Source organism: Rhinolophus hipposideros (assembly GCF_964194185.1).
Source record: "Rhinolophus hipposideros genome assembly, chromosome: 1".
NCBI classification, from domain to species: Eukaryota; Metazoa; Chordata; class Mammalia; order Chiroptera; family Rhinolophidae; genus Rhinolophus; species Rhinolophus hipposideros.
The window spans coordinates 110,931,859-110,959,844 of NC_138047.1; the positions used below are offsets into that span (position 1 = coordinate 110,931,859).

The following is a 27,986-nucleotide window of genomic DNA, read 5'->3' on the forward strand; positions in this document are numbered from 1 at the left end:
GTCACGGTCACGCGCGCTGGCTCGGAGGACTCGCGCCCCGGGCCCCGGATGCGGCCCGGGGCGGCTCAGCGGGCAGACGGGGTGGGGCTCCGGCGCCCGCCCCCCCTCCCCCCCGCCCCGCCCCCCGCCCGCCCCGCGCCCCCCCCGCCCCGCCCGCCGAGCGCTCGGCCCCGCCCTCCTCGTCACGCCGGACGCAGGCGGGGGGCGGGGAGCGCCTCCGTGTGACGCGCCCTCCTCGCCGTGCCCTTCAGCCGCCGCCGCAGTTCCCGGGCGCCACATGGACCCGGCCGGCCCCGGCGCGCTCCGCCGCTGACCGCCCGTCCGCTCGCCCTCGTCCGGCCCCGGGAAGGTAACCGGCGCCCGCGCACACCCCGCGCCCAGCCCCGCCGCTCCCGCCCGCCCGCCCGCCCTCGGCCCCGGGCGCTGTCCGCCGGCGCGGTGCTGAAACGGCCCGCGCGGTCCGGCCCGCGGCCTCGCCTTCCCGCTCGCTCTCCGCGCCCCTGCCTCGCGCGGCTCCCCTTGCCCTCCCTCGTCCTCTGTCTCTTTCTTTCTTTCCTGGCGCGCTCCCGCCTGAGGGCCGCTCGGCAAAGCCGGGCAACTCGCCCTCCCGCAAAGCCGGGGTGCGGCAACGGCGGGACCCCCGGCCCGCCGCCCCTGGGGGAGCTCTAGCAGCACCCCAACCTCTCTGCGGCTGGGCCCTGCGGTTCCCTCTCCCCCAGGGGCCAGGGGAGAAGTTTGGAAGAGAATCCGCTTTGCGGCAAAGGCACCCCTGCGCACCAGCGCTTTGCGGGAGGGGGACTCTCCGGCTGCCACCCCTCCCCAACCCGCACACACGCTGGTCTCCTTCGGAGGAAGGAGAGGAAAAACCACAAAACAGTGGATCTGCAGGGACCTGGGTTTCCCTGCCAGGAGAGACACCACGAGGGGGGGGGAATTGCAGGTTTTACAGGAAGCACCTCCCCACCAGAGTTCCAGCTGGCCTGGACCCAGGAAGTCCCACCCATGGAGATGCAGGTGGAGGGGTGGCCTGCCCCCCATTTCCATTTGTTTCTACAAGGCTGGGCCCCCAGCTGGTTCTCCCACACCCATCTCTGTGGTGGGCAGGTGGCAGTGGGTACTGATTCTCCCTTCATAGAGCCTCGTCTCCCGACACTTCCATCAGCAGCCACAGGGACCTCCCTGAAGGGGCGCCCACTCAGGGCCCACTACCCTAACCCTGTTTCTCAGATTGACCCCACCCTCCAAGGCCCAGGGCCGCCCAGGGAGGCAGCAGAGCCAGTCACCTTCAAATGCCCCTGGGGCCTGCCCCTGCTTCTCACAAGCTGGCTCTGCCAAGTGGTGAGCACCCCCCACCCTGCAATAGCAGCTGAAAGCTGGCTTCCGAAGCCCCGGGGCCAGGTGAGACCCCTTTGCAGATCCAGCTGTACTCCTGGGATCTGCCTGCCCTGTTCAGGGAGTGTGGGGAAAGCTCCCCCCACAGGGACCCTACTAGGTGCCCCTTCCCAGTGCCAGGGTCCAGCAAATGACGCGCTCTCAGACTGCAGGCCCATGCTCGGGGACGTGGGGCAGGAAGTGCAGCCGGTTGAGGCAGCCTGTGACCACCTCCTCTCCTTCAGGCAGAGGACTCAGCCGCACTTGCATGTGAGCTCGGACCCTCAGAGGAGCTGCTGAGGAATCGAAGCCATCGTCATGGAGTTCGTGATGAAACAGGCCCTGGGAGGTAGGAGGGGGCCGCTGCACCGAGCTGGTCGCCAGGCAGGCTCATGGGTCACCCTCAGCTGGCTGCACATATCTGGGCAGAGTGGGGCAGAGTTGGGGTTGGCGGGATGTGCGCTGGAATGCTGTGGTCAGGGCAAGGCAGCAGGGCCCCACTCAGCCTCAGACAGACACCCCAGGGTGGGTGTCAGGGGCACTAAGGTGGGGCCGGTGGCACCCTGGTGTGAGCAGAGCCAGGGGGTGGCTGCAGCAGCAGGGTACACAGGAGGCCAGGGCTGGCTGGGCACAGGGACATGAGACACGGCCCCTCCGCAGAGGGGAGGGACCCCCTTTCATCCCAGCTGACTCCTGTTAGAAGGGAGTCCTGTGCCTACCTGGCTGAAGACCATCATTGTGGCCAGACCCCCAGCCCAGGAGAGGAGGTGTAGGATGGTGGGCTGAGCCCAGGGGTGTGTGGTGGGGGAGTGGGGGGGCAGCAGGCCATTGGGCAGTGTCCCAGGCTGGGTGTGGCGCCCCCCATTGGCTGGCAGTGGGCCACGCTGGCCTAGATGCATCACCCCAGGCTGTGCCCCCCAGCCCCTACCTCCTGTGACGGGAGCCTGCGGGCAGCGCCCCACGTCGCCGTGAGCGATGGCTTCCTTGGGCGGCCTCCGTGGCCACACCCTGACATGGTGCCGTTCACAGCCAGGCCTCAGTCAGGTGCTACGTGACAAGGCCACCGTCTGGGTGGGTGCGAGGTCAGGAGGAACCGGGAGCTTTGGCCGTAGGTGGGGGGTGTTGTGCCCCACTTGTGGGCTTGTGTCCTAGAGAATGGCTGCGTTTCTGCTCAACACAAATGAAAAGACATTTGGGCCTGGCCCGGGGGCCACATTCCCTGAGGTTTCCTGGTCAAGGATAGGCTGCAGGTTGAGTCAATTATAATGATTACGTCACCGGGATGGGATTCAGGGGCAGGCAGCGTCCTGGCACGGGAGGGATCCATGCTCCACCCAGCCAGCCCCAGGCCGGTACAGATAATTAATTAGGCGGCTAATTCAGGCCCTGAGGTGGGCTTGTAGGGAAACTGCAATATCTGATTTGGCTGTCTACACAGCTGAAATTAGCTGGGTAATTGCCAGTCTGCGCTCCCTTTGTTCCATGTCAACCCAAGTTTCTCCTGTGGCAGGGACGATACAGCGGGCTTCCTGACGGTGAGGGAGCGAGGGGGAGGCCCGTGGGGTGCCCCGGGCTGGGCGTTGCTCCCCCGTTCACTGGCCTGGGGATGGCGGCTGCATTAGACCTGCGGGAGAGGCCTTCGTTCTGTCTCTGTGCTTCCTCTCTGTGGGCTCTCAGGACGAGCATGAGTGACAGGGAGACAGACAGAGGGACAGAGACAGAGCAAAGTGTCTAGAGCTGGGTGAAGCCAGAGAAACGGGGTCTGAGTATGGAGTTGGAGAGAGAAGACACAGCCCAGAAACAGACCGAGAAAAAGACAGAAACGGAAATGCCCTAGGACCTGCGAGACAGTATGTGGGGAAGCAGGGCCGGAGCGAGACAGCAAGGACTGTTGAGGCCAGATGACAGGGCAGCCAGGGGAAAGCACTGTGGGGCTCAGGGACCCAAGGAAACGGGGCAAGAGATGTTGGAGCAGAGTACGTGGGCACAGAGACACAGAGAGAGGTGGAGAGATCGGGACAGACGGACAGGGACAGAGAGACTGCCTCCTTGCACACTCAGAGGCTCAGCAGAATGGAGGGGGTGACGGGCCCGCAAGCGCCCCAGGCAGGCCTTCCTCAGCTGTGCTGGGGACAGGACTAGATGTGGCCTAATTAGTTGGTGGTCATCTGAGGCTGTCCCCAGCGTGGTGGGCTGCAACCGTAAGTCCTCTGCTGGGGACACACCCCAGTGTCTTCCTGTTTGTCCTGTTTCCTGAGACACGACCCTGTGTCTCAGGAAAGACCTCTGCTGGGGACAGAATCCTGTGTTGGACAGATGGATGCCCGCAGACCCCCCAGCATGTGGCTGGTTCTGCGGGGCTGTGTCCACTCTGGGGCACCCTTGACTCGGGGGGAGCCAGGTCCCACACTGGCTGGGCCTCAGACGAGGTACCTGCCCTTGGCGCTGTGCCCCCACCCTCCCAGCCCTCGATCTCTGGTCATTGCTGGGAGGTTGACCAGGCTTCTCTGTGGCACTGAGGCTGCTCACTCCCGCAGTCGTCTGGTCCCCGCCAGCAGCCTCTGCCCTCTGCCTGTGCCACTCACCAGGCACGTACCTACCACACAGCCGGGCTGGGCCTGGGTGACACTGCGCAGGGACAGCAAAACCAGGGGAGGCAGCTCAGAAGTGCTCGTGCAGCCAGACAGCGTGACATCCTCGCCCTGGGCGCCCCTCGGACGCTGCAGCCAGCCCCCATCGTGCAGCTGGTTGTTCTGACTGCCTCTGCAGGTAGCCCTCTCCTCCTGCGGCTTGTCTGCGTGGACGCTGAGCCTGCCGCTCTGGGGACTACAAGGTCACTCGGAGCAGGGCCAGACCCCTGGGGGCACCTGCTGCACCGGGAAGGGGGAGGGGAGGGAGGTGACCAGGTGATGAGGGACAGTGAGGGAGGGTGGCAGGCCCCAGACGGGAAGGGGCCGGCACAGTGGGCTGGCAAGCTGGGGCTGTCCTCGGCGTGGCCATGGTGTGAGCAGTGGGACCCAGTGCCAGCGCACCGACTGCCCTGGCTCGTCACACCCCAGCAAGGCCAGCAGCATGACCTCACTGCCACTCCTGGCGCCGAGCTGTTTCTCTATGGGCAGGTGGGCGGCTGTGAACCACAGAGGAAGGGACAGGTGGCTCCCAGAGTCCCTCCCCCGAGGTGACAAGATCTGGCAGACACTCCAGCTTCTGGGCACCGGAGTGGACATGGAGGGCTTCACATGGTGGCTGTCTCTCTCTGTCGAGATGCAGCCTGAGAGTGGCCAGACGGGGCCCATGGGAGCGTCTGTGCTTAGTGCTCTGTGGGCTGCCTGGGGCGTCTCTGGTCCTTCAAACTCGGAAGATGTGACCCCCGGCCACAGCTCTTCTGGGTTCTGCCCGAGGCTGGCAGGAGACGCTCTCGGGGCCAAATCATCCAGGGACACATCCGGCAAACTTGTTCCCTCCCACAGAACGTCCTGGTGGTTGTCACCCATCTTGAACCACCCCACGGTCCCTGCAGACACCCCCACATTTTAATTCACAGTGCTCTGTTCTGAAAGGAGGAAATGCTCCTGCCAGACTTGGGCAGCTCGCCTGGGGCACTGGGGCTCCCTTTCTGGGGCTTTGAACTGGGGCCAGGCGCTCTGGCCAAGCCGCAGATCTGCAGGCTCAGGTCCTCAAGGCGCCATTTGAAGAAACTGTTTGCCCAAGGCCGGGAAGTGGCAAAGGGCCCTGGAGCTGTATTTACACTGTGGGCGAGAGCCTGGCCAGTGTCAGGTCGGTGTGCTGCTGCAGACGCCCACCAGCGGCCGTGTGGCTATTTTCGCCCTCCCAGCCAGCTCGTGGCCTGCTGTCCCATCATTCTTCCTCAGTGTGACACGTTCTGTGTCTGGAACACATTCAGGTTCTTGGGGCCTATGGGGGGGTCAGGGGAGGGCTTCATGCAGGAGGGAACATCTGAGCTGGGCTCCAAGAATGAACAGATGAGACTGGGACGCAGCATGTGCAAAGGACCAGGGGCTGCAGGGGACGGGTTGGGTGTGGAAGACAGTGGGAGATTCAGGGGAGATCATGACAGGACCCCGACCCCGAGTCCAAGGGGTCTTCTCACAGAGCTCGCGTCTTCCCTGGAACCCCCAGTGGCTCTCAGTCGCTTCGTCAGTGTGGACAGAGTCTGGGGAGTCGGCTGGCACTGTTCTGGCGGCAGGGAGGCTGGTGTGTCTCAGGGAGGCGGAAACCAACAGCCGCTGTCCTGAGGCTGAGCTGGGACAGCAGCCTCGCTGGGTGAGGCAGCAGGTGTGTGAGACTGTCCACTGTCCTCCAGGCCTCTATGGACGGAGGAGAAGCACTTCATGGAGAGAGCCTTGGAGAGCCTCGGGGGACTCTGTGGTCTGGGCTTTCTGCACCCTGAGACACCCTAAGAGCTCTCTGCACCCTGTGGGGGGTGTGTGCCGTGAGCTCTTGGCTGGGACACCCCAAGAACAGCCAAGGGTCCCCAGATGTGTCCAGGTCAGGACAGGGCTGGGAGAGGGAGGGCAGCGCCCACTCAGGGCTCCCACAGGTGGGTAGGGCCATCTCCCTCTATGAGCTGGGAGCATTTCGGGCCCCTCTTCTGTTCAGCAGCCTGAGCCCCCTGCCCCAGCTGCTGCACGGGACCCCAGCAGGGGCCTGTGTGTGTCTACAGCTGCCCTGTGGACCCAGTACTGGGGCTCCTGAGGTCCTTGGAGGTCAGGCGGGGCTCCTCCCTGAGCCCCTCTTGCCTCACCTCCTAGGATGTCAGGTCAAGGCCTGTGGGGGCAGCCTGAGACCCCTGGTGTTCCTGTCCCGACCCCAGTGTCCACCCATGGGGCTTAACAGCCACAGGGAGGCCAGTCACCCCCTCCTGCCTCAAGCCCAGGTCCTGAGAGCAGGGCTGGGCCCACTGGCTCTCCTTCCCTGCCTGTCTGTCTATGAGGGGCACTCCATGGGCCTGGCACTGTCCCACTGGGACACTGACTGGTGGGGCCCGGTTGTCTGGCACCTGGAGGAATGGTGGCCAAGGGCCGAGCTGGGTTGCAGGAGGAACTGATGGCAAGGGGAAGCTTTAGAACTCTGCACCGGGAAGGCACTTTTGACTTAAATTACAGAGAACCACAGAGTGGCTTGGATCGAGACTTGTTTCTCTTACGTGTGGGGTGTCAGGAGGTGGCTGAGCGGCTCAGCAGAGCCATCAGGGACCTGGCTCTGACCGTCATTGTGCCACTGTCTCATCCCAGTGGAGCTTTCACGCTCAGCCTGCCCCTCACGGTGGCAGAGTGGCTGTGGTTGCTCCAGTATCACGTCCACAGTCAGGGCAGAGAGGAGGGGAGGAGCTGAGGGACAGCCCTTCATCTGTTTAGCCAGTGTGTTTGTGAAATCTCGAGGTTTCCATTTTATGTGTCATGGCCAAGAAGGGTCTGGGAAGGTCAGGGCCGAGGGGGCCACATCACCCCCCAGACAAGGCAGGGCATGTTGGGCAGGCAGCTCAGAGTGCCTGGCTCATGTCGACAGGAATCTTGATTTTCAGGTTCAAGACCCCCAGACCAGGAGCCCCCAGAGGGCCCAGTGCCTCCTCTACAGGCAGCCCACAAATACTTGAGAAAATACCCACAGCCGCAAATGCCATGTGAGGTAGAGAAAGACGGCTCACTTCCTGGGCTCACGAGATGTTTCTCATCCCATGGCTCACTTTAGAGAAACTGCCTTTTCTCCCGAAACCATGAAAGAGTGTTCCCTCAGGACAGGCTGTACCCCAGTCATAGCCCCCAGCCCCGTGTGGGGACAGGCAGATACTGTGCGCTTCAGCTGATAAGGTCACTTGTTCTCCACCTTGTTGGTTCGGATTCAAGTGCTCCTGGTCAGATCCAGCCTGTGCTGACATCAGAGGCGCCTCCAGAACCCAGGACGACCCGGGAGAATCCTGATGGGACATGGAGCAGGAATCCATTAGCTCAGAAGGAATGTCTGGCGAGGCACAGCCAAAGACCTAGGCCTCTGAGCCATCGTGGGTCAGGACGGACCAAGAGAGGGGAGGCCCTCCTGCGTGGCCCCCTGACCTTCCTGCTGACCCCCGGGTCTGCTCAGGGCACTCCAATTCTGTGTTGCTGGGGGCATTGTGGGAGGTTCCTGCAACTCACCTGAGGCCCCCAGGGCCTTCCTGAAGAGTCACTGGGAAGGTGGAAGCTTAGAAGGGGCTTCTGTCTTCCAGACTTCCCCGGGGAGGGCAGCAGCCTGGCCTCCAGCCGAGGCGCAGGATGGGGGCCATGGAGGGTCCCGCTCCAGGGCCCACTTAGCTCCCCTCAGACCGCTGTTCTGTGTCGGCGGTGGAAGCACAGCTGAGTGAGTGGCCTGGTGCCTGAGCAGGACAGACACAGGGTTACAGCTGTCCAGAAGCCTTGGTGCCATCTGTCGCCCAGCTTGGCTCCGTTTGGGCTCACTAATTGGCGTTTTCATCTCGCCTCTGTCTCCATTTGTCCTCTTCTGAAAGCCAAGACCAGACGCTCTGTGCCTGACGCCAGCTCGGCAGGGACAGCTGTGGCCCACAGGCCCAAGGCCACTGCCTGCCCCAGCACAGCCGGCCAGGAGCCTCTGATCCCACTGAGGTGGAGGGCTTTGTTCACAGCAGGGGGCAAACTCCCAGTTGACTAACAGAGGTTTGCAAATGCGTTGAAGGAGGGGTGGGGGAGAAGAGGTTTTTGGCGCACCTCCAAGTGGGTGCAAAAGCAAGAGAAGCATCGTGGAAAATTAGGGGAGTGCATTCAATAGGGCAGAGAAGGTCGCTGCCCTGAGGCCTGGCTCAGCCTCATTCGGAGTGAGGCCCCAACACAGCCAGCCCCTCGCAGCGCCCCTCAGTGGCCTCAGGAACAGGGCCTTAGCCCCAGAACCCAACTCTCAGGCAGGGGGTGGCTCTGTCTGTGCCAGCGGGGTGGTGCAGAAAGCCGAGTTCCACTGAATCAGCTCACCCTTGCTTTTCTGACCTTGGCCAGCAACCTGGGGTGGGAGCAGAAGGGCCTGTGGGAAGCTGGGCCCCTCCTGTTACAGACAGGTGGGCAGTCTGATGAGGGGACATTTGTGTTACAGTGAGCGGATCTGATCTGACCTCTGTCATCTTAACTTTTGCTTTTTTATAATGCTTCCTTGCTGTTTGGCTTACTTTATGCTAATATATGGGCTGAATTATCTTTTTACAACCCCCCTACAGTGTTCTGAAACCTGTGTGCCCTTTCAGGACATTACTTAACCTCTACTTGTCACCATGAGGCTGGGTTTTTCCAGGGTTCTTCCCGCACCCACATGCGGACTCTGTCTTTGTGACTGGCCTGGAGGGCTGGTGCTGCAGCCTGTTTGCTTCATGTATGAAAATATTTTGGTTTTTGCTTTCACTTTTATAAGAGATGTTTATACAAATTCATTTTCTAATGTGAAAGTGGGTATTTTTCCTATCATTAAAATAGTAAATATTCATTGTAGGGAATTGAAATAATAAAGAAAAATACGAAGAAGTGAGATGGGAAATTGAGATACTGCGTTGCTTTCAAATTCATCCCTTATAATCACTCATTGCTTTATTCAAAAATATTTTTGAAGGAGGAATGCCTTAGATCTGTTTTTAATTTTAAAAGACTGCAAAGTTCTGTATGCTGTTTCATTTTTTAAATTTTATTTATTTATTTATTTAATTAATTTTTAAATTAGTTTCAGGTGCACAAGACAAAGTAATACTTAGACATTTATCATTTATATCCCTCACACTGTGTGAACCCCTCTCCCCCATCCATTATCCCTCTGACATCGCACAGAGCCATTGCATTTCCACTGTCTCTATTCCTAATGCTGTACTCCGCTTCTTGTAAATATGTACATATATAACAAATTGTAGTTGACGTTCATTATTGTTCAGCTTCAGCTTCAGGTGCACAGCGCAGTGGTCAGGCATCTACATCTTCCCTGAGGTGGTCTCCCTAATGAGACAAGTCTCCATCGGATACCCTGCAAAATCTTTACATCATTATTGATTACGTTCCCCAAGCTGACTTTCGTAACCCTGTGGCCATCTAGTGGTTACCGACTGTTTTCTAATTCCCTCACCTTCCCCCTCGTCCCAACCCCCACCCATCTAGCAACCCTCAGTTTTTCCTCTTTGTCCCCAAAACTGTTTCTGATTAGTTCATTCACTTATTCTTTTCTTTAGATTCCGCATATAAGTGAGATCATATGGTACTTGTCTTTCTCTGTCTGACTTATTTCACTTAACATAATATTCTCTAGGTCCATCCATGTTGTTGGCAAATGGTAAGATTTCTTTCTTCTTTATGGCTGTGTAATAATACTCCATTGTATAAATGTACCACAGTTTCTTAATCCAGTCATCTACCGATGGGCATTTCGGTTGTTTCCATGTCTTGGCTATTGTGAATAGAGCTGCAATAAACATAGGGGTGCATAAAGATTTTTGAATTTGAGTTTTAGATTTCTCCAGATAGATACCTAGGAGTGGAATTGCTGGATCATAAGGTAGTTCCATTTTCAGATTTTTGAGATACCTCCATACTGTTTTCCATAGTGGCTGCACCAATCTGCAGTCCCACCAACAGTGTGTATGCTGTTTCTTGATTAGACTTGTGGGGGGCAGGTTCCAACGCTGCAGGAGGGTCTGCCTCCCAAGGTGACTGGCTTAGAATAGCTTCCAGCTGTGAGCTCCTCGAGGTTGGCCTTTTGAACCTGGGTCTCAGGGAAGTCTCTAAACAGATTTACTCAGAAAGCGACCCTCAGGGTGAGCTGCAGGGTCAGAGCTCCTGGAGCGGTTTGGGAATACTTGCCCCTCTTGCCCCACCAGCTGCTCCCAGAGGCTTGGGGTGATGGTACAGTTCTGATCCCCAAAGGAAGATCATCTGAAATAAAATGACTTATTTCTTGTCACCTGTGAGGTGAGCCCTGGTGCATGTGTCCCTCCATGCTTCTCGGTGACGTGCTCGCTCTGGTCACCTCCGATGTTTTGTTAGTTTCCTGTCAGGGATGGGGACAGGGCTCTGTGCAGACCTGCTGCTCCACGCCTCCTCCATGGTCCTGTCAGCAACTGGTGCTGGCGTGACCGTGACCAGGCAAGTAGCACTCACCAAGGAACAGGGCACGCGATTACATTTCCTCCTTATAAAGCCTTTGGTTCGCCCTATGATTACCATACGTCTCATTTTCCATTTGCCTAGTGTCCTGTGTATTGTCTCTAATTCTTTCCACACCCACTGGCAGCCCCCTGAACACCATACCTCCATGTGGTTAGAGGCCTCAGATGGACTGTTGGTGTTCTCTCCTCCGGCGTCTGCCCCAGGACTCTGGCACCTCCACTGCTGTCCACACAGTCGGCTGTCTAGCGCCCGCCCGGCTCAGCTTCTCTCCCGGCTGGCTCCTCAGGCACCTTCTGAGATAGGAAGGCATGGAGTGTCTCTAGCCTTTCCTCATGCTCAGTCGATAGTTAAGCTGGATATAAAATTCTAGATTCAAATGAATTTCCTCCTTAAAATTTTGAAGACGTTTTCCTGTTGTCTTCCAGATTCTAAAGTTGCTGTTGAAAAGTCAGATGCTGTTTTCACTTCTGGTGTTTTTTCCATGACCTGTTTTTCTCTCTCTCTTTGGAGGCTTTTAGGTTTTCTCTCTGACCCTGGCATTCTGGAGTTTCAAGATGTCAGGACCTCGTTGTGGGGCAGGGGTTCATTTCTGGGCCACTGCTGTCTGTCGCTTCCTCAAAGACCCCATCACGATCCTCCCCTCCTGGTCCAGGGGACTGTCTGCCAGCTGTGGGCTCCCTGCACCTTCATTCTCTTATATTTTCTCTCCTGGTCTCCATCTCCGTACCTTCTCTTCTACTTTCTGGGGTATTTTCTTAGTTGCATTTTCTCACTCTTCAGCTCAGTGTTTAATTTCTGCATTTGTGTCTGTAACTGCAGGGAGTCTTCTGTGTGTTCTGAGTGTCTGCCTGCTTCCGTCCCTGCGCCGAGCCCTGTCAGGCCCGTTTGTCACTGGGTCATTGTCTTTGTGTTGGGGCTCTACTGCGTGCCTGTCTGCACAGCCTGGCCAGGCCTGTGTGCTGTGTGGGGCTTCTGTGCTCACCTGGGGGTTGACACGTGGAAGCTGGCTGTTAGGCTTGGGGAGCCCCAAATGCCAGGATCTTTAGGTCTTGTTTTGGGGGCATGGTCCCATTTCTGCAGAAATGGACTTATGTGGCTGAATGACAGGATTTGCGAGCAGGGCAGTTGACAGGGGCTTGGGCAAGGCCTTTTTCAGGGAGCAAATACCCACTTAACCCGTTTGCAGCTGGGCTTGTCACCGCTGCGCCCAGAGTGCCTGGGACTGGTCTGAGTCTGGAGGGTCCAGGTTCTTTTCCTCCAGGGAAAGGACTATGTGACTCTCTCTTGCTGGCTGGGCAGTGGGTCCCCAGGGCCGGGAGTGCAAGTGCCTTTATACCAATCTCAGCCCAGCTCTCACTGCCCCTCAGGACCTGGCACTCCCACCCACATCCAGCGTCTCCCTGGAGCTCTGTGGGACCTCCTTTGTCCCCAAGCTGGGTATCTCTGACTTTGCTCCCTCCGGTCCTGCTCCGTTTGTCCTTGTGGAATTATATTTTAAATTCCTTTTCTCTCTCTTCCCACCAGGAAAGTGGGAGACGCATGTGAGCACTGTCTTGACTGCGGTGCCGTCCGGGGAGGAGCACATGTGTCAGATTGTGTGATTTGTAGTGTGTGCAGCACGCCTCCATAAAGCTGTATTAACAACAGGTTGTGAGTGTCACTGAGGCCACCTGCCTTTGTGATGGCCATGCAGTGGTCACCACCTGAGGCACGATGGGGACGGGGAGGTGGCAGAGGACAGGCAGGGCAGGGGTCTTAGCAGCCACAGGGGCCCCATAGAGGAGAAAGAGCCTCGGCATACCCCTGTCCCCCTGGCTGTACCCCTGCAGAGAAGAAGGCCTATGTCAGGGTCAGGACCCCCACGGAGTGTGGGCAGCAACAGGAGTGAAACAATTCTCGAATGTCGAGCCGTCTTTACTTCCCCAAATGAGCCCACTGAGTATAGACTCTGTACGAAAGGCCAAACTCCACAACTGCTCTCTGGGTTCCATTTTGCTATTTATGCGGGCGCCTGGCCCGCCATTCATTCATGTTTCTCTCTCTCTCTCTCTCTCTCTCTCTCTCTCTCTTCCCTAAGTTTTGGCATTGTCCTCATGCCGGTTTCACAAAAATAACCTGCGGAGTTCCTTCTCTCATCTCCCTTCCAAGAACATTCCAAATATCACTGGAATTATATCTCTTGAATGTTTGAAAGAATCCATCTGTGAATGCTTAGACACAGTTCTCAGTTTTGACAGCATTTTTAGAGAGTCTGTTTCGTTCAAGTTTTCAAATGAGTTGGACTTGTGTGTGCTGTGTGCTGTGGGGCCCCTTGCTGCGGGCTGTCACTCGTTTCTCCTGCGCAGACCGCCCTACTGGCTGGCTGTTTCCAGGGCCACCTTCTGAACTGTGCACTTGGCCTGCGTGCCCTGGACGCATGACTGTGCTGCTAGCTGTGCTCACGCCGCCCTCTGCTTCGTCTTGCTCTCTGGAGGCTACAGGTGCAGGTGTGACGCACATGTGTGCGCTGATGTGGGGACCTGAGCATTGTCCGAGGGGCATGTGCCGCGCTGGTGGTCCTTTGGGTGGTGCCAGATCGCAGTCTCATACCTCCAGTTCCCAGATGTGCAGCTATTGTGGTTAGCATCGTATTTTCTAACTCATGTGTCGTTAGAGTTCATTCTCACAGGCACCTGGGGGTGGGGTTATTCCTCACGCTCTTCACTTTCCCGGCCTTGTTCCTGCTTTGAAATGCACTGAGGTGGTCCCTGCAGCCTGACCTGCAGGCTCTCTTTCCTGTATCCCGCCAGCACGTGCCTGGTTTTCTGTTAGATTCTGTAACAGCCATTGTCACGGGTATGAAGTGCCATCACTGTGCTGGGGACACATCTTTGCTCTTTGTAACCATTCCAGGAGGCTTTGAAAAGAATGTGTGCTGTTTTTCTCAGGTGCAGGTACTGTGAGCCTACTTTGTACCCGCCAATCCGTTTTCTGTCTTTAGATAGGGATGTTCATACCCAAGGTTTTTTTCTCCTCACCTTCCAAAAATGGCATCTGCACCTGCTCTTCTCGGAGCTCGGCGGCCCCTCGTCCACATGGCCACCTGGGAGTTCCTGACGTGGGTGCATTGTGGCCATATGCCTGTGTGGCCATGTGCCCAAGATGTCAGCTCATCTCCAGTCATTTGCCAGGGCCACAGCCAAAACAAACAGGCTGCATAAGTGTCTGTGGGCACGTGTTCCTATAGGGAAGGCATTTGTTTTAGTGGGACAGACCTCTAGCGGAGGGTGGTGGTGAAGGGTGGGTAGGTTCTAAATGTGCTTCAGGAATTCCAGTTGCTTTCCCAGCGGCTGTGGTCATCCATCTTTCTGTGCGGACTGAGAGGACGCCTTCCCCCACTTGGCAGCAGTGACATCATCACTTTGGCCCTCCCTCGGCCCTGGGTCTGGCAATCCCTAATGTGTCACTAGACTAGCTTGTGCTGTTGTTCACGTAAGTGAAGCCCTGGGTCTGGCTTCCCTCTCGGTGTAAAAATCTGGAGACTCGCGTCGCTGATGGCAGCAGCTCACGCCTTCTGGTGACTGAGTGGACGGACCCGTTTGTGTGCCCATCCACCTGCAGACGACGTTCGAGGTGGTTCTCGTTTGGGGCGTTAGGCACATTCCCAGTCCTATCTGTGTGAGAACTTCTGTTCCCATTTCTCTTGGGTAAATACCTGGGTGTGGAGCTGCTGGGCAGTGTGGAAGGCATGTGCCATTTTATAAGAAACCGCCAGGTGTCCCCCAGCTGCGGTGTCTGAGGGTGCCAGCCCCTGGCATCCCCACCAGCACTCGGTGGTCCATCCTCTTCATTTTGGAACTGAGGAGGCTTGTGGTGGTTTCTTTCTGTGGATGAGTTTGCAGCCCTTCTGACCATGTTGAAGATATTTGTGCATCTTTTTTTGCACTTATTTGAAGTGTCTGTTCCAGTCTTTTCTCTTTCGAAAACCAAGTTCTTTGTATTCTTGTGACTGAGTTATAAGAGTTCTTTATGTCTTCTGGATATATAAGACCTTTATCAGATACATGCTTTGTAAATATACAAGGTCTGACAATTAAGGTCAGGAATTCATCGTAGAAAAAGTGCTATATGCCTTATTGCTGAATATCCTTACGGTCACCTTCCAAGGACTCCCCTTGGGAAGCTATGCACTGATGCCAGCGCCTGGTCCACCCTTCAGAGCAATGTTGGAACTCTTTTTCTGGAACGGCCATTAGGGCTGTCATCGTATTACCCTTAATGTCCTGAATGTCATCAAAATGTCTTCCTTTCAATATTTCCTTTCTCTTCGGGTAAAGAAAGATGTCACTGGGGGCCAGATCAGGTGAGTAGGGAGGGTGTTCCAATACAGTTATTTGTTTACTGGCTAAAAACTCCCTCGCAGACAGTGCCATGGGAGCTGGTGCATTGTCGTAATGCAAGAGCTGTGAATTGTTGGCGAAAAGTTCAGGTCTTTTTCTTCTGACTTTTTCACGCAGCTTTTTCAGCACTTCCCAGTAGTAACTGTTAACTGTTTGGTTAACTGTTTGTCCAGTTGGTACAAATTCATAATGAATAATCCCTCTGATATCAAAAAAAGGTTAGCAACATCATTGCAACAAGTTCGTGAACTTAATTGTCCGACCTCATATTCTCATTCTGTGCCTTGCCGTTCCATTTTATCTGGATCTTTTGAAGAACAAATATTTTTAATCAATGTTGAAGTCCAATTTTTCAATGTCTTATTTTAAGGTTTATGCTTTCTGTCATCTGTGTCGGAAGACTTTTCCTAAGCCATGATCACAGATTCTTCTTGTATGCTTTCTTGCAGAAGTTTCACAATTTTAGATTTTACATTTAGGTCTATGATTGAGCTTTGTGTAAGGTGTGATGTAAGGGAAATATGATTGTTCCCGTGCCACTTATGAAAAGACTACCCTTTCTTCATTGAATGATCGTTGCAGCTTTGTAAACACCATCTGCTGACTGTGTGGGTGGGTCTCCTTCTGGGCCCTGTTCTGACCCATTGATCCACACGTCCGTTCTTCATCAATACCACACTCTTGACATCAGGTGGTGCAGGCCCTCCACAGTTGTTCTCCAGCAAAACTGTTTCGTGTGCTCTCGGTCTTTTGCCACCTCATATAAGTCCTAGGATCACCTGGTAGTTTGTTCAATAAAGCCTACTTGCATGTTGATTGGGGTTGCACTGCATGTGAGGACGCTGACCTCATGCAGCACTGACTCCATGGACATGGTATGTCTCTGTTTATGCAGGTCTTCTTTCATGTCTCTCAACAAATCTGTAGTTTTAGGTGAAGCAGTCTTGCACGTCTATTAAAAATACAGGTATTTTATGTTTTTGTCAGTATTGTTAATGGAATTGTTTTTAAATTTCATATCCCAGTTGTTTTCTGCTGGTATATAAAAGTCCATTTGTTCGTGATTATTAGAGTCACTTCGTGGTTCTGGTAGTGGTTTTGTAAATTCCTTCGGATTTTCTGCACAGATGATCATGTCGTTTGTTCAGAAGGACAGTTTTACTTCTTTCTTGTCAATCGTCATGCCCTTTATTTCTGTTCTTGCCATAGTGCAATGGCTAGGTCCTCTATGGATGGGACCAGTGACAGAGAGCATCCTTTGTTGCTGAGCTAAGAGAAAAGTGTGCACCGTCTCAGCACAGACTACGTGATGTTAGTTGTAGGGTTTATGAAGGTGGTATTTGTGACTGAGTGCATGACGCTTATCTCTTAAATGTTTTCAATTCACAACTTGCCAAATATTTGTTGGGCACTGACTATGTACCAGGTGTCACCTGGGTGCTGGGACTGCAGCCACGAGCCAGTGAGAGTCTCATCCTCACGAGCTTACTCTCTGTTGGCAGAGACTGACAAGCAAACATGGCATCATTTCAAGTAATGGCACATGCTGGGGATGAAAATAGGGCTAGAAGGTGATGAGGGCTGTGTTTTCTCTGCCCACTTTTATTTGGGGTTAATTTTCAGATCTATAGTAACAAGAATTTGTGATGTTTTGTAGGAGTCTGGTTTCATGCTTCCGTACAAGCTGCTTGGTTCCCTCAGCCCCACTTAGGGAAACCTGGTTCTTTCTCCAGGGCTTGGGGTCCCCCTCTGTCCTTGACCCTTGTCTGAGTCCCGTGTCTGTGGGGCTGTTGCCCCACCCTCCCCGAACCACACCACGGCCACACCAGCCACACTGTGTATCCTGCTTCCTCCTTCCTGTGTTTGTCCCGGCTGATGGGGGCCTTTGCCTTTGCATATATGAAACTTTCTCAGCTCGTCGATGTTTACAGAATTTCCTTTTTAACTCAGGTGTTTGATTGCGATGACACTTATTCATAACTCCATTAGGGGAGAATGGCATCTTTACATTATGGAGTCTCCCCATCCATGAATGTTACAAGTGTCTTTTGTTTTTTACTTTTTCATTAAGTTGTATAATTTTTCTCATACTTTTATTTCAAGCCTGTAGTGGGTCAACAGTGTGGCTCCAGTGTCCATGTCTTTACTTTGACAGCTGGCCTGTGGTTGACACTAGGTGAAGCTGGTCGTGTGCGGGAACCCTTCCTGCAACCTGTCTGACTTCTGCGCATCTAAAATTATTTCAGAATGAAGTTTTAAAAATCAACTCTAATGTATGTACTACTTAAATGTATGTTGTATCAATTACGGAAAATGTAGTGAACATGGGTCCATTGTTTTGACCATTAGGGCACCTGTGTACGTGTGGTTCCCGGGAGAACCTGTTTGGGGAGACACGGGGTTGGGAGGAAGTGGGACAAAGTTCTGGATGGGAACAGCACACACCTCCCCAGGCCTGTAGTGATACTAGTAGGCGCAGTGAGAGGAGTGGGTGGGGGCAGGGCAGACCCCCATCTCTTCCCTTGCAGGTTCTCTGAGAACGTTGGTGAGTAGCTGTCTCTAGCTGTTGGGCGATTTCTGCATAACCCCCCCACCCCAGTATGGGACCTTCTGCCCTCAGAGTTTTATCTGACTATACGGGAGAGGGTGGGAAGCACCAGCCCCATCCACCCCTCAACCACCCTCTTGAGTGCTCTGGTCCCCACGTGTCACCGGGGAAACTGAACCTCTAAGAAGAGTGAAGGAAGAGGTGGGGCTGGCACCCAGGACACCCCTCCACGCCATGCCTGCATGGCAAGTCCGGTGCCAGACCCCAGCTGTTGGACCCCAGTCGAGTCCAGCTGCCTCCCACAGTCAGAGACTGGGGCACCAGTGCAACTGCTCAGTGCCTCGGTTTTGTCACTTCTAAACGGGTGATGCGCAGTCCCTCTCCCCGGGGAGAATGTAGGGTTGTCTTCATGCACAGAGGTTCAGGGGCAAAAGGCAGAGGGCATGGAACGGAGACCCCCAGGTTCTGCCAGTTAGCCCCGCTTCGGCCCCCACCACCTGGCCACACCAGCCCCGCTTCCCCTGCGTCTGTGCCAGGAAACAGCATGTTGGGTTTCTGTGCCGGGAACAAGCTCCCTGCAGTGTTTGCTGCAGGGTAGCCTCTGCTAATCTCCAGCTAGGGGGGCGGCTCTGGGGTGTGTCCTTGCAGAGAAGGGTCCTGTGGCACTCCAAGGTCACGCTGTGGACACCCCAGGAGCACCGTCTATTCGGACAGCAGTGGCAGCCAGAGTGTGAATCCATGTCCTCACCCTGGACTAGGAGAGGTCACCCAGCCTCTCAGAGATGCCCCTCGCCCGCTAGTTCCTCCTTCGGCCTTCCTGACCCCTCTGGTCAAGTGAAACACCCCAGAGCTCAACTGGGGGCTGGGGACCCTGACACTCAGAGCCAGAAGGGCCCCGGGCAAGCCCCCAAGCTGGTGGAGCTGAGCTCAGCACACAGTCGGTGCTCAATAAATACCTGTTTTGATTATGAGAATGCTGGCCCATGTAATGTCTTAGAGAGGCAGGTTGAGAGGCCCAGCCTACCGAGTTAGGGCCCTTCAAACCCCGTCCTCCAACCCCCACATACCTTTCTTTCTCAGGAGAGATGTGTGTGAAATGGCTCACCCACCTCCACCTTCGAGGGAAAGCTATTGTTCACTCTCACTTCAGTGTGAACTAGCTTATTCTAGTGGTGAGAGGCTGTATCCAGAGTGCTGTGGGCAGCCAAGGGGCCGGGAGGGATGGGAAGACTGCAGCTGCTGCTGGGGACCCCACCTGCCGGAGATAGCAGACAGGTTCTGGCCTAGTTATCTGGGGGAACTGTAAGGAGAGTAGATAAGTGGCAATATGACCCAGTTTCCCTTCATTCATTGGCCTGAAATCTGCTTTACAAAATTTTGCTGAAGTGGTTGCAAACTGACCCTGAGGCTGTCTGTGTGGATCTGTGCCACTGGTATCTGGTACAGGCAGACGTCCTGTGCTCACAGTGATAGCTTGGCAAGCTGACCTGGCCCTTCCCACCCCCCAGGACCCTACAGTAGCCTCCGGCAGCCAGAAGGCCCTGTGGTATAGGCGTGGCCCAGCCTGATGGGCATCTAGTTTCCAGCCCAGGGCTCAATCACAAAGTTGTTCTTGTCCCACCAACATCTGGTGGCCTCCCAAACTACTCCCTGTGCCCACACTGGGGGGGAGAGGACCGCTGCTGCAGCAAAAGCAGCATTTGGCCCACTCACCTGCAGGAAAGGGGACCTCTCCAGGTTCAGTATTGCACAGACCTGTGCAGTATCATAGTAGCACAATGGTACCAAGAGCACCAAGGACCTGGAAATGGAGAATCTGAACAAGGAGCTGCTGAAGGCAGAGGGAAGGGGGTTTAGTGCTGGACCTCAAAGCCAGGGAGGGATGGGCACCTCTGGAGACTGGCAGGCACGGGCAGTAGTGTTAGCACCCATCCACACAAACTTGGTTGGGGGATTCTTGTGCATGTCCACCGCCGGGTTATTCCCAACATGGGTTCGGCTAGCCTTGGCCAGTGCTGGTGAGGGGTCCTGAAGGGACCAGAGGAAGGGGCATGACCTTCTGTGACAGGAGTGGGGATGCAGCCTCTGGTCCCCACTCGGGACTGTGGGAGGAGGATGGCAGGCACAGGGAGCAAGAGGGGAGTCCCTTCATGAACACGGCTGGTCCCAAGGGAGCCTGCAATGGGGTTGGCTGGCTCTCTCCTGCTCTCTCCGCGGCGCTACGCGTGCGCGGGCTGTCCCTGCGGGCCGGCTGCTCCAGGCTGAGATGGGCTGAGGCAGTGCTGGCCTCTCTGCTGCCCCAGGGGCCTGCGCGCCGCCGGGCTCCCTGGAGCCACCAAAGGGCCAGGGCTTGCTGCGCGCCTGCCATGCTCCGCAGCTGTAATTACACGGCTGTGTCCTGTGGGCCGAGTCACAGGGGCGTCTGGGGAGGTGACTGTTGTTTCCTGTGAATCAGGAGCTCATGAGAAAAGTGGTGGCTGGCGCGGCGGAGAAATGAGGGCCCTGGTGCTGCAACACGCAGCCGCGGAGGCGCAGGCCAGGGCCCGGCGCGCCGCCTCCCGATGCCCCTCCGTCCACGGCCCGCGCCTTTGGCCACCCCTTCCACCACCTTCCCGAGGCTTTGTCTCTGCCGGACCCCGGACCCAGAGGGGCCACGAGCAGCGGCCCCGCCGGCAGCGCCGGGCAGGGAGCGCGGCGAGCTTCGCGCACAGCCCTCGCCCGCGCGCACCTGACACACGACGGCCCGCTTCCCCCGTGGGCAGAACACGCCAGGCCGGCGTGGTGCCTTCCCTCGGGGCAGCGCCTTCCGCGCCGCGGCTGCCCTGACGGCGTCGCTTTTCTGTTCCCAGGGGCCACCAAGGACATGGGGAAGATGCTCGGGGGCGACGAGGAGAAGGACCCTGACGCGGCCAAGAAGGAGGAGGAGCGCCAGGAGGCGCTGAGGCAGGAGGAGGAGGAGCGCAAGGCCAAGTACGCCAAGATGGAGGCGGAGCGCGAGGCCATGCGCCAGGGCATCCGCGACAAGGTGCGGCCGCGCGGGGGAGCCCCCGGGCCCCGCGACCACAGCCCCGCGGGGACCTCACTGCCGGGCGGCGGGGCCCAGCGTGGGTGCTGGGGCCGGAACCCCCGAGGGGCCTGGCCTGGGCCGGGCGTCTGCCGGGAGGGGCCGCGTGCAGCCCTGCCCGCGCCTGCCCCTTCGCCCCGCTTCTCAGAACTCACCTTGGGATGGTCCACTCAGGAACTTTAGGGGGCGCAGGACAGGTGAGGTCACTGCGCCCCAAGGGTCCACATCTGCACCAGAGGCTCGCGGGGATCGGAGTGCCCCCTGTGGAGGCTGGTCCCGCCCTCGTGGGTGGGGACAGCCCCCCAGCCTGGCTGTCTCCAGGATTCGCCGCAGGTACTCCCAGGAGAAGGGCATGGGAAGCCTGACACCCCCCCCAACATTCTCACGCGGACAACAGGGTGTGGGGGGCGGCAGGCCCTCCACCTGTGTGATCTGGCTAGAGGCGGGGCTGTGAGCTGTCAGCCGCAGCCCTTCCACACCGTCTGGGTGGCCTCCCCCTGCGGGAGTGGGGCATTGGGAGCACGTACCTGTCACCTGGGGAAGCTGAGACCCGCGTGTCCGGTGCAGTGACGGGCCACAGGTGGTCAGTGCCCCAGGGACAAGTCTATGGCCATCCTCAGCGGTCCATCCAGCAGCCTTGTTGGAGGGTGGGAGAGGGAAAGGCAGGCAGTGGGGTGGTGCTCCCACTCATCCAAGGTGGGCCCGGCTGGGCGCCAGGAGGGAGGCGATGGGCCCTCCCCTGGGGGCTCAGGCGGCATGAGTGGTGTGGGTCTGCGCACCCGTGAGCCACATGGCCTCCCAAGGACCTGGAGGCCGTACCATGGGGTTTGTCCCCCATCACTGGCCCCTCGCCAGGCTTCCTCCTCTGTGAAGGCACTCACAAGACATGGGGTCCAGGTGCCCTGGTGGGAGATTCGGTTTGGGGGGGTGCTGCCTTGCTAGGTTCCTTACTGCTCCCAGCCTGACATGCTGAGGCTGCCTGGCCCTGGACCAGTGAAGTGCGGGGGCTGCAGGGAAAGAAAGCCCGTGGATTCTGCCTCAGTGTGCCCGGAGAAGGGCCAGCTCCATCCAGCCCAATGCAGAAGCCAGACCTAGCGAGTGGGGCAGCTAGGTGGGATGCCTGCAGGTCTCGGAGCCCACAGGAGCCCCCACATATATGGGACATGGGTTACACCATGGGTCACTGGACGCCTTTCCTGGGACTTGCAGAAAGCTCAGTCGATTCTGTTATGACAGCAGCTCCTCGGCAGCCCCCTCCCCCCAGGAGTCTCCTACTGAGAGCTTTGTGAGCTCTTTGGGGAAGAGCCAGGAAATGGGCACCATCAACCAAGTAGGCTGTGACTGGGAATGCCAGAGAGAGAGAAACAGAGCCCCCCAGCTGCTGGGTCGAGCAGCTCAGGAGGGGGTCTGACCTGTTCTGGATGCTGGAGACCCAGGTCTTCCCCACCTCACCACTCCAGCCTCTAGAATTTGATCCACCCCGGGGAGAGCCATCAGTTCAGCAAAGAGGTGCCCGCCTGCTCCAGCCCCCTGCCCAGTGGGAAGCATGCGTGGCGGGAGGAGAGGTTGGGCTCCGACGCTGTAACGTGCAGGGCCAGAGCTGCCCCCTGACCAGTTGGGGCAGGGCACCCCGTGGTGGCAGGTATGGGGAGGTTTAGTGCCTGGCACTTCCCGCCCGACAAAGTCCCCGTTGTGTCCTCAGCACCACAGGGCCCTGCCCCGGTGAGGTCTTGGCCCGTCACCCAGGTCTGCACCATTCTCCACAGAGCCCATCTCCACCTGGGTATACCCAGTGTCATGCAGGGTCTCAGGTCCCGCTCCCCGCATAAGAACGCAGGACATGGTGAGGCCAAAAAGGAACACCCACGGAGCCATAGATACGGGAGTCACACCACTATGTTCTCGCTGGCGGCTGGGCTGGAGACACTCGAAGCAGGAGCCACAGGATCCACAACCCGCTGTCCACTTCTTTGCCAACCAACCCCACTTGCTAACTGCAATCTGCCTCTGCAGTCCACAATCCTTACTAGCTCAGCCCCCATTTCCTGCTAGCGTAGCCACAGCAGTTATATTAGTGGCAATGGCTCACTGGTTACAGCTGACGGCCAACTAGCCACAGCTGATGGCCATCTACTACCCGAGTTGGCACCTTTCCACGTGAGGCTGAGAGTCTGGAAACTGCACTCCTGGCTCTGTCCCCACAGGAGTCAAATCACTATATTCTCGCTGGCGGCTGGGTTGGAGACACAGGAAACAGGATCCACACGATCAGCAACCTGCTGTCCGCTTCTCTGCCAACCAACGAAACCCACTCGCTAGCTGCAATCCGCCATGCTAACTGCAATCTGCGCCTCTCTGCAACCCACAATCAGCACTTGCTACCTTAGCCATGGCAATTATATTAGTGACTAATGGCCAACCAGTAACAGCTGATGACCATCTATTACCCAAGCCAGCATCTTTCCACGTGAGGCTGAGAGCCTGGAAACTGCTCTCTGGGACTCTGTCCCCACACCCAGGTATCCCGTCCCCTGCCCTTCTGCTCCCCACAGGTGGGAACCCTGCTCTTGAGGTGTGGCTCCCCCAGATGGCCCTTGCTGGCCTCCAGGTTCCAGACCTGGCTTCCTCCCACCCTCCTCCCTACCCCCAGGTCTCGAGGGAGCAGGTCAGAGAAGGGGGTGTTGAGCTGCCCCAGTTCAGGCCTCCGTCAGATGGAGGCCAGGGGGCCAGGCCGGCGTCACGCGTCCTCTGGGACCCAGCTCCCTGAGCGACCTCATTCCAGGAAGCAGGAGCTAGCTTGGGAGCCTTGTCGCCTCAGGCTGGTGGGCAGCGCCTCCTCCACCCCATCCCCTGTGTGGGTCCAAGTGGGAGGAGGGATTGGCCCACCTTCAAGTCGTTTGCATACCTTCTTCTTCGCGATTGGTGTTTCGTGTCCACATTTGGCAACTTTGAGCCAGAACCACTATCCTTTCTGTGCTGAGCGGGCTGGTCCCAGTCCCCACTGGCCCTGAAGTCACTCAAGGCTTGGTCTGAGGTTTGTGCCGATTATAACAAGTGTTGGCGTGATTGCGATTAGTTTGGTCCTATTGCAGATTCTCACCGCTAATGAGTGGCAGGTGCCCCGGGGCTTCCTACCAGCCACAGGTCTCTGATCCTCTTGGTGATCAACATGATGATGAGGCACCTCTGTGGTCAGGGGGCCTGGTGAATAGATGGACGCCTAGACCGGGTGTGGCTGGGCATTTGTGTCTGGAGCTTGGAAGCCTCAAAGCGGCTCTCAGCCTGACCACAGCAGAGCCAGGCTCTGGGGTGGACCCCAGGTCCCCATCCCCAGAGAGTAACCATGACCCTCAGGTGGAGCCCAGAGGGGCTGTAGCCTCAGAAAGCCTCTGAGCCTCCGTGGAGCAACTAGATTGAGGCCTGGGGTCTCTGTCCTGGACCCGAGGGTAGGACCCCACCCCTGCTTGCAGATAGGGTCCGTCCACAAGCCCTGAACTTGCTTCCCTGGTCAGAGTCCCTCCCTCTGCTCAACAGAATACCCCATGTTCCCTGCTCCACACGCGTGCTCACTGTTGCTCACATGTTCCCCTGAGCACATGCACCTCTGGATGAGTGCAGGCTGAGCAGTGCAGCTCCTGGGCCCAGCCCAGACCTGCACCCTGACACATGCATGTTCCCTCAGTGTGCACGGCCATCCTGTGGGAGGAGGTGGCCACTGGGCTCCATGCCCTGGCTGGAGGAAGCCTCTCCTTGGTCTGACCTAGATTCTGGTGGCATCTCTCCCCAGCCCACGCTCTGCCTCACATCCTTTCCTCCCTTCTGTGCCCTGGGGACGCTGTTCTCAGAGGTGAGGTTGTCCCAGAGCGGTGACCCCTGGGAAAAGGGCCCTGTGTTCCTCACACTGGTCCCAGGGCAGTGCCTGGTGTCGGCACACTGCAGACCTGACGTCAGTGCTCAGTAGGGAGGGCCCTCTGGGCAACGTGCCTGCTGCTCAGGACATTCTCAGGTCACCTTCACTGCCCCTCATGGAGACCCTCCCAACGCTCCTGGTCAGGGGGCAAAAGGGGCTTTGTGCTGCTCAGGGCCCCTGCTGGAGAAGCACCCACAACCCTCTTCCTGTCCTCAGGGCCTGCAGGTGCCCAGGATGCTGTGCTCTGGTCATGAGTGGGCTGAGAGCCTGGCTTCTTCTTCTAGGACTTGTGCTGAACGTGGCCTTTGCTTCCCCCATGCCTGAAGGCATCCACAGCCTCAGGGGAGGACACGGCTGCAGGCTGGGGGTGGGGCACAGTCAGCCCCCCCCATCTGGAAGCAGAAGGAAGGGCCTTCAGGAGAGCCAGGGCACCCCCCCCCCACCACCAAGCAGAACCACACTTCTTTAGGGAGGGACTGACGAACAGGGATGAGTGGGCCATGGGGGTCTCCAAAGGGGCAGCCCCCCTCCCAAGGCCAGGGCCGAGTACCCGTATGCCCCTCAGCAGGATTCTGCAGCCTGTCGGTGTCAATCGCTGACACCTCCACACTCCCAGTGCTCCTCTTACCCTCCTTACTGCTGCTGCTCCCGTCCTTTCCCTAATGTGACAGGGATCTCAGACCTAGCTGAGGGGTGTCCCCTCCCCCAGCAAGGGTGGGTCCTGAGCTTGACAGCTTGGTACCCCCAGCCATAAGGTTGGAGGCCTCACGGTGACCACGACCACAGGTTCACTGTATCTATGCTCATGGGTCGGGGGTGTGGAGGTACTGGTCTCCTAGAAACTCCTCTGGCTTCCGGAGGCCTGAAGGCCAAAATGAAGATGGCAGGCTGTGCTCCTTCTGGGACCTACCAGGAGAGGATCTGCCGTCCAGCAATCTTGGCTTGTGGCAGTGTCACTCCCAATCTTTGTCCATTTTCATATGGCCTTCTCCTCTCTGTGTCCTTTTCTTTCTCTTACCAGGAAACTCTCATTACACTTCTTCCGGGTCCTGGAAGAATATGGCCCAGGGTCATCTCATTTCTATCCTTACCTTCATTCCATCTGCAAGGACCCTGTATCCAAATTAGGTCACATTCTGAGGTTCCAGGTGACATGGGTTTTGGGAGCACACCATTCAACCCTCTACAAAGAGAATTGGGTAAGGGTGGGGGGCAGACACAGGAAACCAGAATAGGGGGTTCCCGGGTGCCTAGTGTGTTGGCTGAGGGCACACCCGGGGGCGTCCAGGACAAACACAATGAGGTGGCCACTGGGCACAGTCCTCTGCCAGCGGCCCAAGGACTGTGCAGTCATCTGCCCGGGCCTGCGGTCATGGCCGCATCCGGGGAGACTCGGCCCTGGCATGAAGGCACGACCTCCTGTCACCGGACCAGGGACCTGGGCTGCATGGGCTCAGCCAGCCAGGGAGCAGCGTCCTGGCCGCCACTGCCCGCCGCACCAGGCCGGGGAGCACGGCACCGCTTCCCTGGAGGCGGGACCACCGCGTCCCCCGCCTCCCGCCCCTCCCGGCACGCTCCTGGCTGGGGACTCCTTCCGGGGGCCTGGGGGCCGGCGGTGGGGCCTGGCGCTCCCGCGCCCGCCGCCGCCTCTCCAGGCCCCGCGGCCCGTCCGCCGCGCGGCGGGGTCCAGGCCTCCGGCTCCCGCGAGGCGCCGCCGGGCGGGAGACCCTGAGCCCGCCCTCTCCCCGCAGTACGGCATCAAGAAGAAGGAGGAGCGCGAAGCCGAGGCCCAGGCCGCCATGGAGGCCAACGCGGAGGGCAGCCTGACGCGGCCCAAGAAGGCCATCCCGCCGGGCTGCGGGGACGAGCCGGAGGAGGAGGACGAGAGCATCTTGGACACGGTCATCAAGTACCTGCCCGGGCCGCTGCAGGACATGTTCAAGAAGTAACGCCCGGCGCCGGAGAGCCCCTCGAGCCGGGAGCCCCCACCCCGCGCCCCTCCCCCACGCCCCCTGCCCGCCCTCCGCGGAGGCCCCGAAGGGATGTCGGGAGCAGAGTGCAGCCCCCCAGCGCCAATATAAGCCATAGTCCTGAGTCCATCCTCCCCACGCCCTTTCGCGCCTCGGGAGCCTCCGCCCTCCCCCTCCCTGCACTGCCGTCGCCACCGCCACCGTGGGAGGGGCGCCCGACCCCCAGGGCCCTGCGGTCCGGGCTGGAGGGGCCGGGGCCAGACCCCCTGCGCCTCTGGCCGCGAGTGGGTTGGACCCTCACCCAGAGCCTGGACCGCCCCTTACTGTTCCCGCCCTTCATCGCCCGCCCAGCAGCGCCCGAGGCCCCGGCTACCGAAAGGGCCAGCCCCTCGACCATCCCTGGGTGCGCGATCAACGCTTGGGTGCGCGCTTGTCCGGGCCCAAACTCAGGAGCACAGCCATAGTGGGGGTGCTGGGAGGGGCGAGCAGCTGGTGCCCGGGGCCCCACCCGTGGGGCAAGGTGGGAAGCCGCTCCCCGCCCGCTCAGCCTGGCCCCCGACCCCCTCCACCCGTACTGACACCTGGTTGCTGGATCTTCGCATCTTCCTGTCGGCTGCCCACCTCGCTCCATCCGAACCGCTCACATTCACTGTCCCCGTCTCCCCCTGTCCTTCCTTCTCCCGTCTTGGCCCACTCCTCTGGAAGGCTTTGCTTCTTTTGAATGCCACGGCCTTTTCCTTAAACTAAGGGAAACAAAGCAATACGATTAGGGGGGAAATTCTCACACCTCTGAGTGCGGCACAGTCTCTCACGTACCCCCTATAACTCACGCCCCCTCTGTGTGCGTGGGCCCAGCGGAGCCCACCCACTGCCCTCCCTGGTTGGCACCTCGGCCTCTCCGAGGCTTCGGAGGGCCCTGCCCTCACTGCGTGACGCCCACCCCGTGACCAAGAGCTGGGGAGGCCCAGAGCCCCGGGGCCTGAGTGCCGCGTGTGAGGACCCACCCCGAGCTGGGGCTGCGCGGGGCGCAGGTGTCCTCGCGCGAAGCCCCGGGGGCGTTAGACAGAAGCGCCGCCCTTCCTGGGCCTCCCGTCGCCCTCCGTTTCCTCCTTCCTTAATTTGCATCACAATGTGTTGAATCTCAGGTAAATGAGGTCTAACGTGTTTGGGGAGTTTATTTTGACAGAAAGCCGGTCTCCTCGCCCCGGGCCCTTCTGTCCACGTCAGAAATTCATCGTGTCCACGCGTCGCGGGCCAGGGGCGCGGCCCTCCATCGCTGTTTAGAAGCCATACAATTAGACTGCAATACTCAGTGCGGCGCCCCGCGGCCCGCGCCCTCTCACTCCTCTCGATTCCACGTCTTTTTAAAATGCCTGTTTTCACACTTTAAAAAGCCAGCCCTGAGCAGACAGGCCATTGTCGCGTAGAAACCCAGCATCCAGTTCCCAGCGCGTGGGGCGCCCGGAGCCGCCGAGCTTAGCGTAGACCGTCCGTGTCTGTACATCTGTCCTTGCGCCTGAACCTCCTCCTGCATGTGGGGGGGCGCCGCGTGTGTTCTCTCCGGATGGAATCACAGCCAATAAAATCGTGATTTCACGCCG

At 58.1% G+C, this 27,986-nt stretch overlaps 1 protein-coding gene across 1 annotated transcript; it reads left to right on the top strand.

Moving 5' to 3' along the window:
- The first annotated feature begins 193 nt into the window (after nucleotides 1-193).
- On the top strand, nucleotides 194-27,986 carry CPLX1 (complexin 1). Its single transcript, XM_081043741.1, has 4 exons — nucleotides 194-349; nucleotides 1,617-1,720; nucleotides 20,291-20,466; nucleotides 26,167-27,986. The coding sequence occupies exons 2-4, from the start codon at nucleotides 1,690-1,692 to the stop codon at nucleotides 26,362-26,364; spliced, it is 405 nt and encodes a 134-aa protein (XP_080899867.1). The 5' UTR covers nucleotides 194-349; nucleotides 1,617-1,689; the 3' UTR covers nucleotides 26,365-27,986.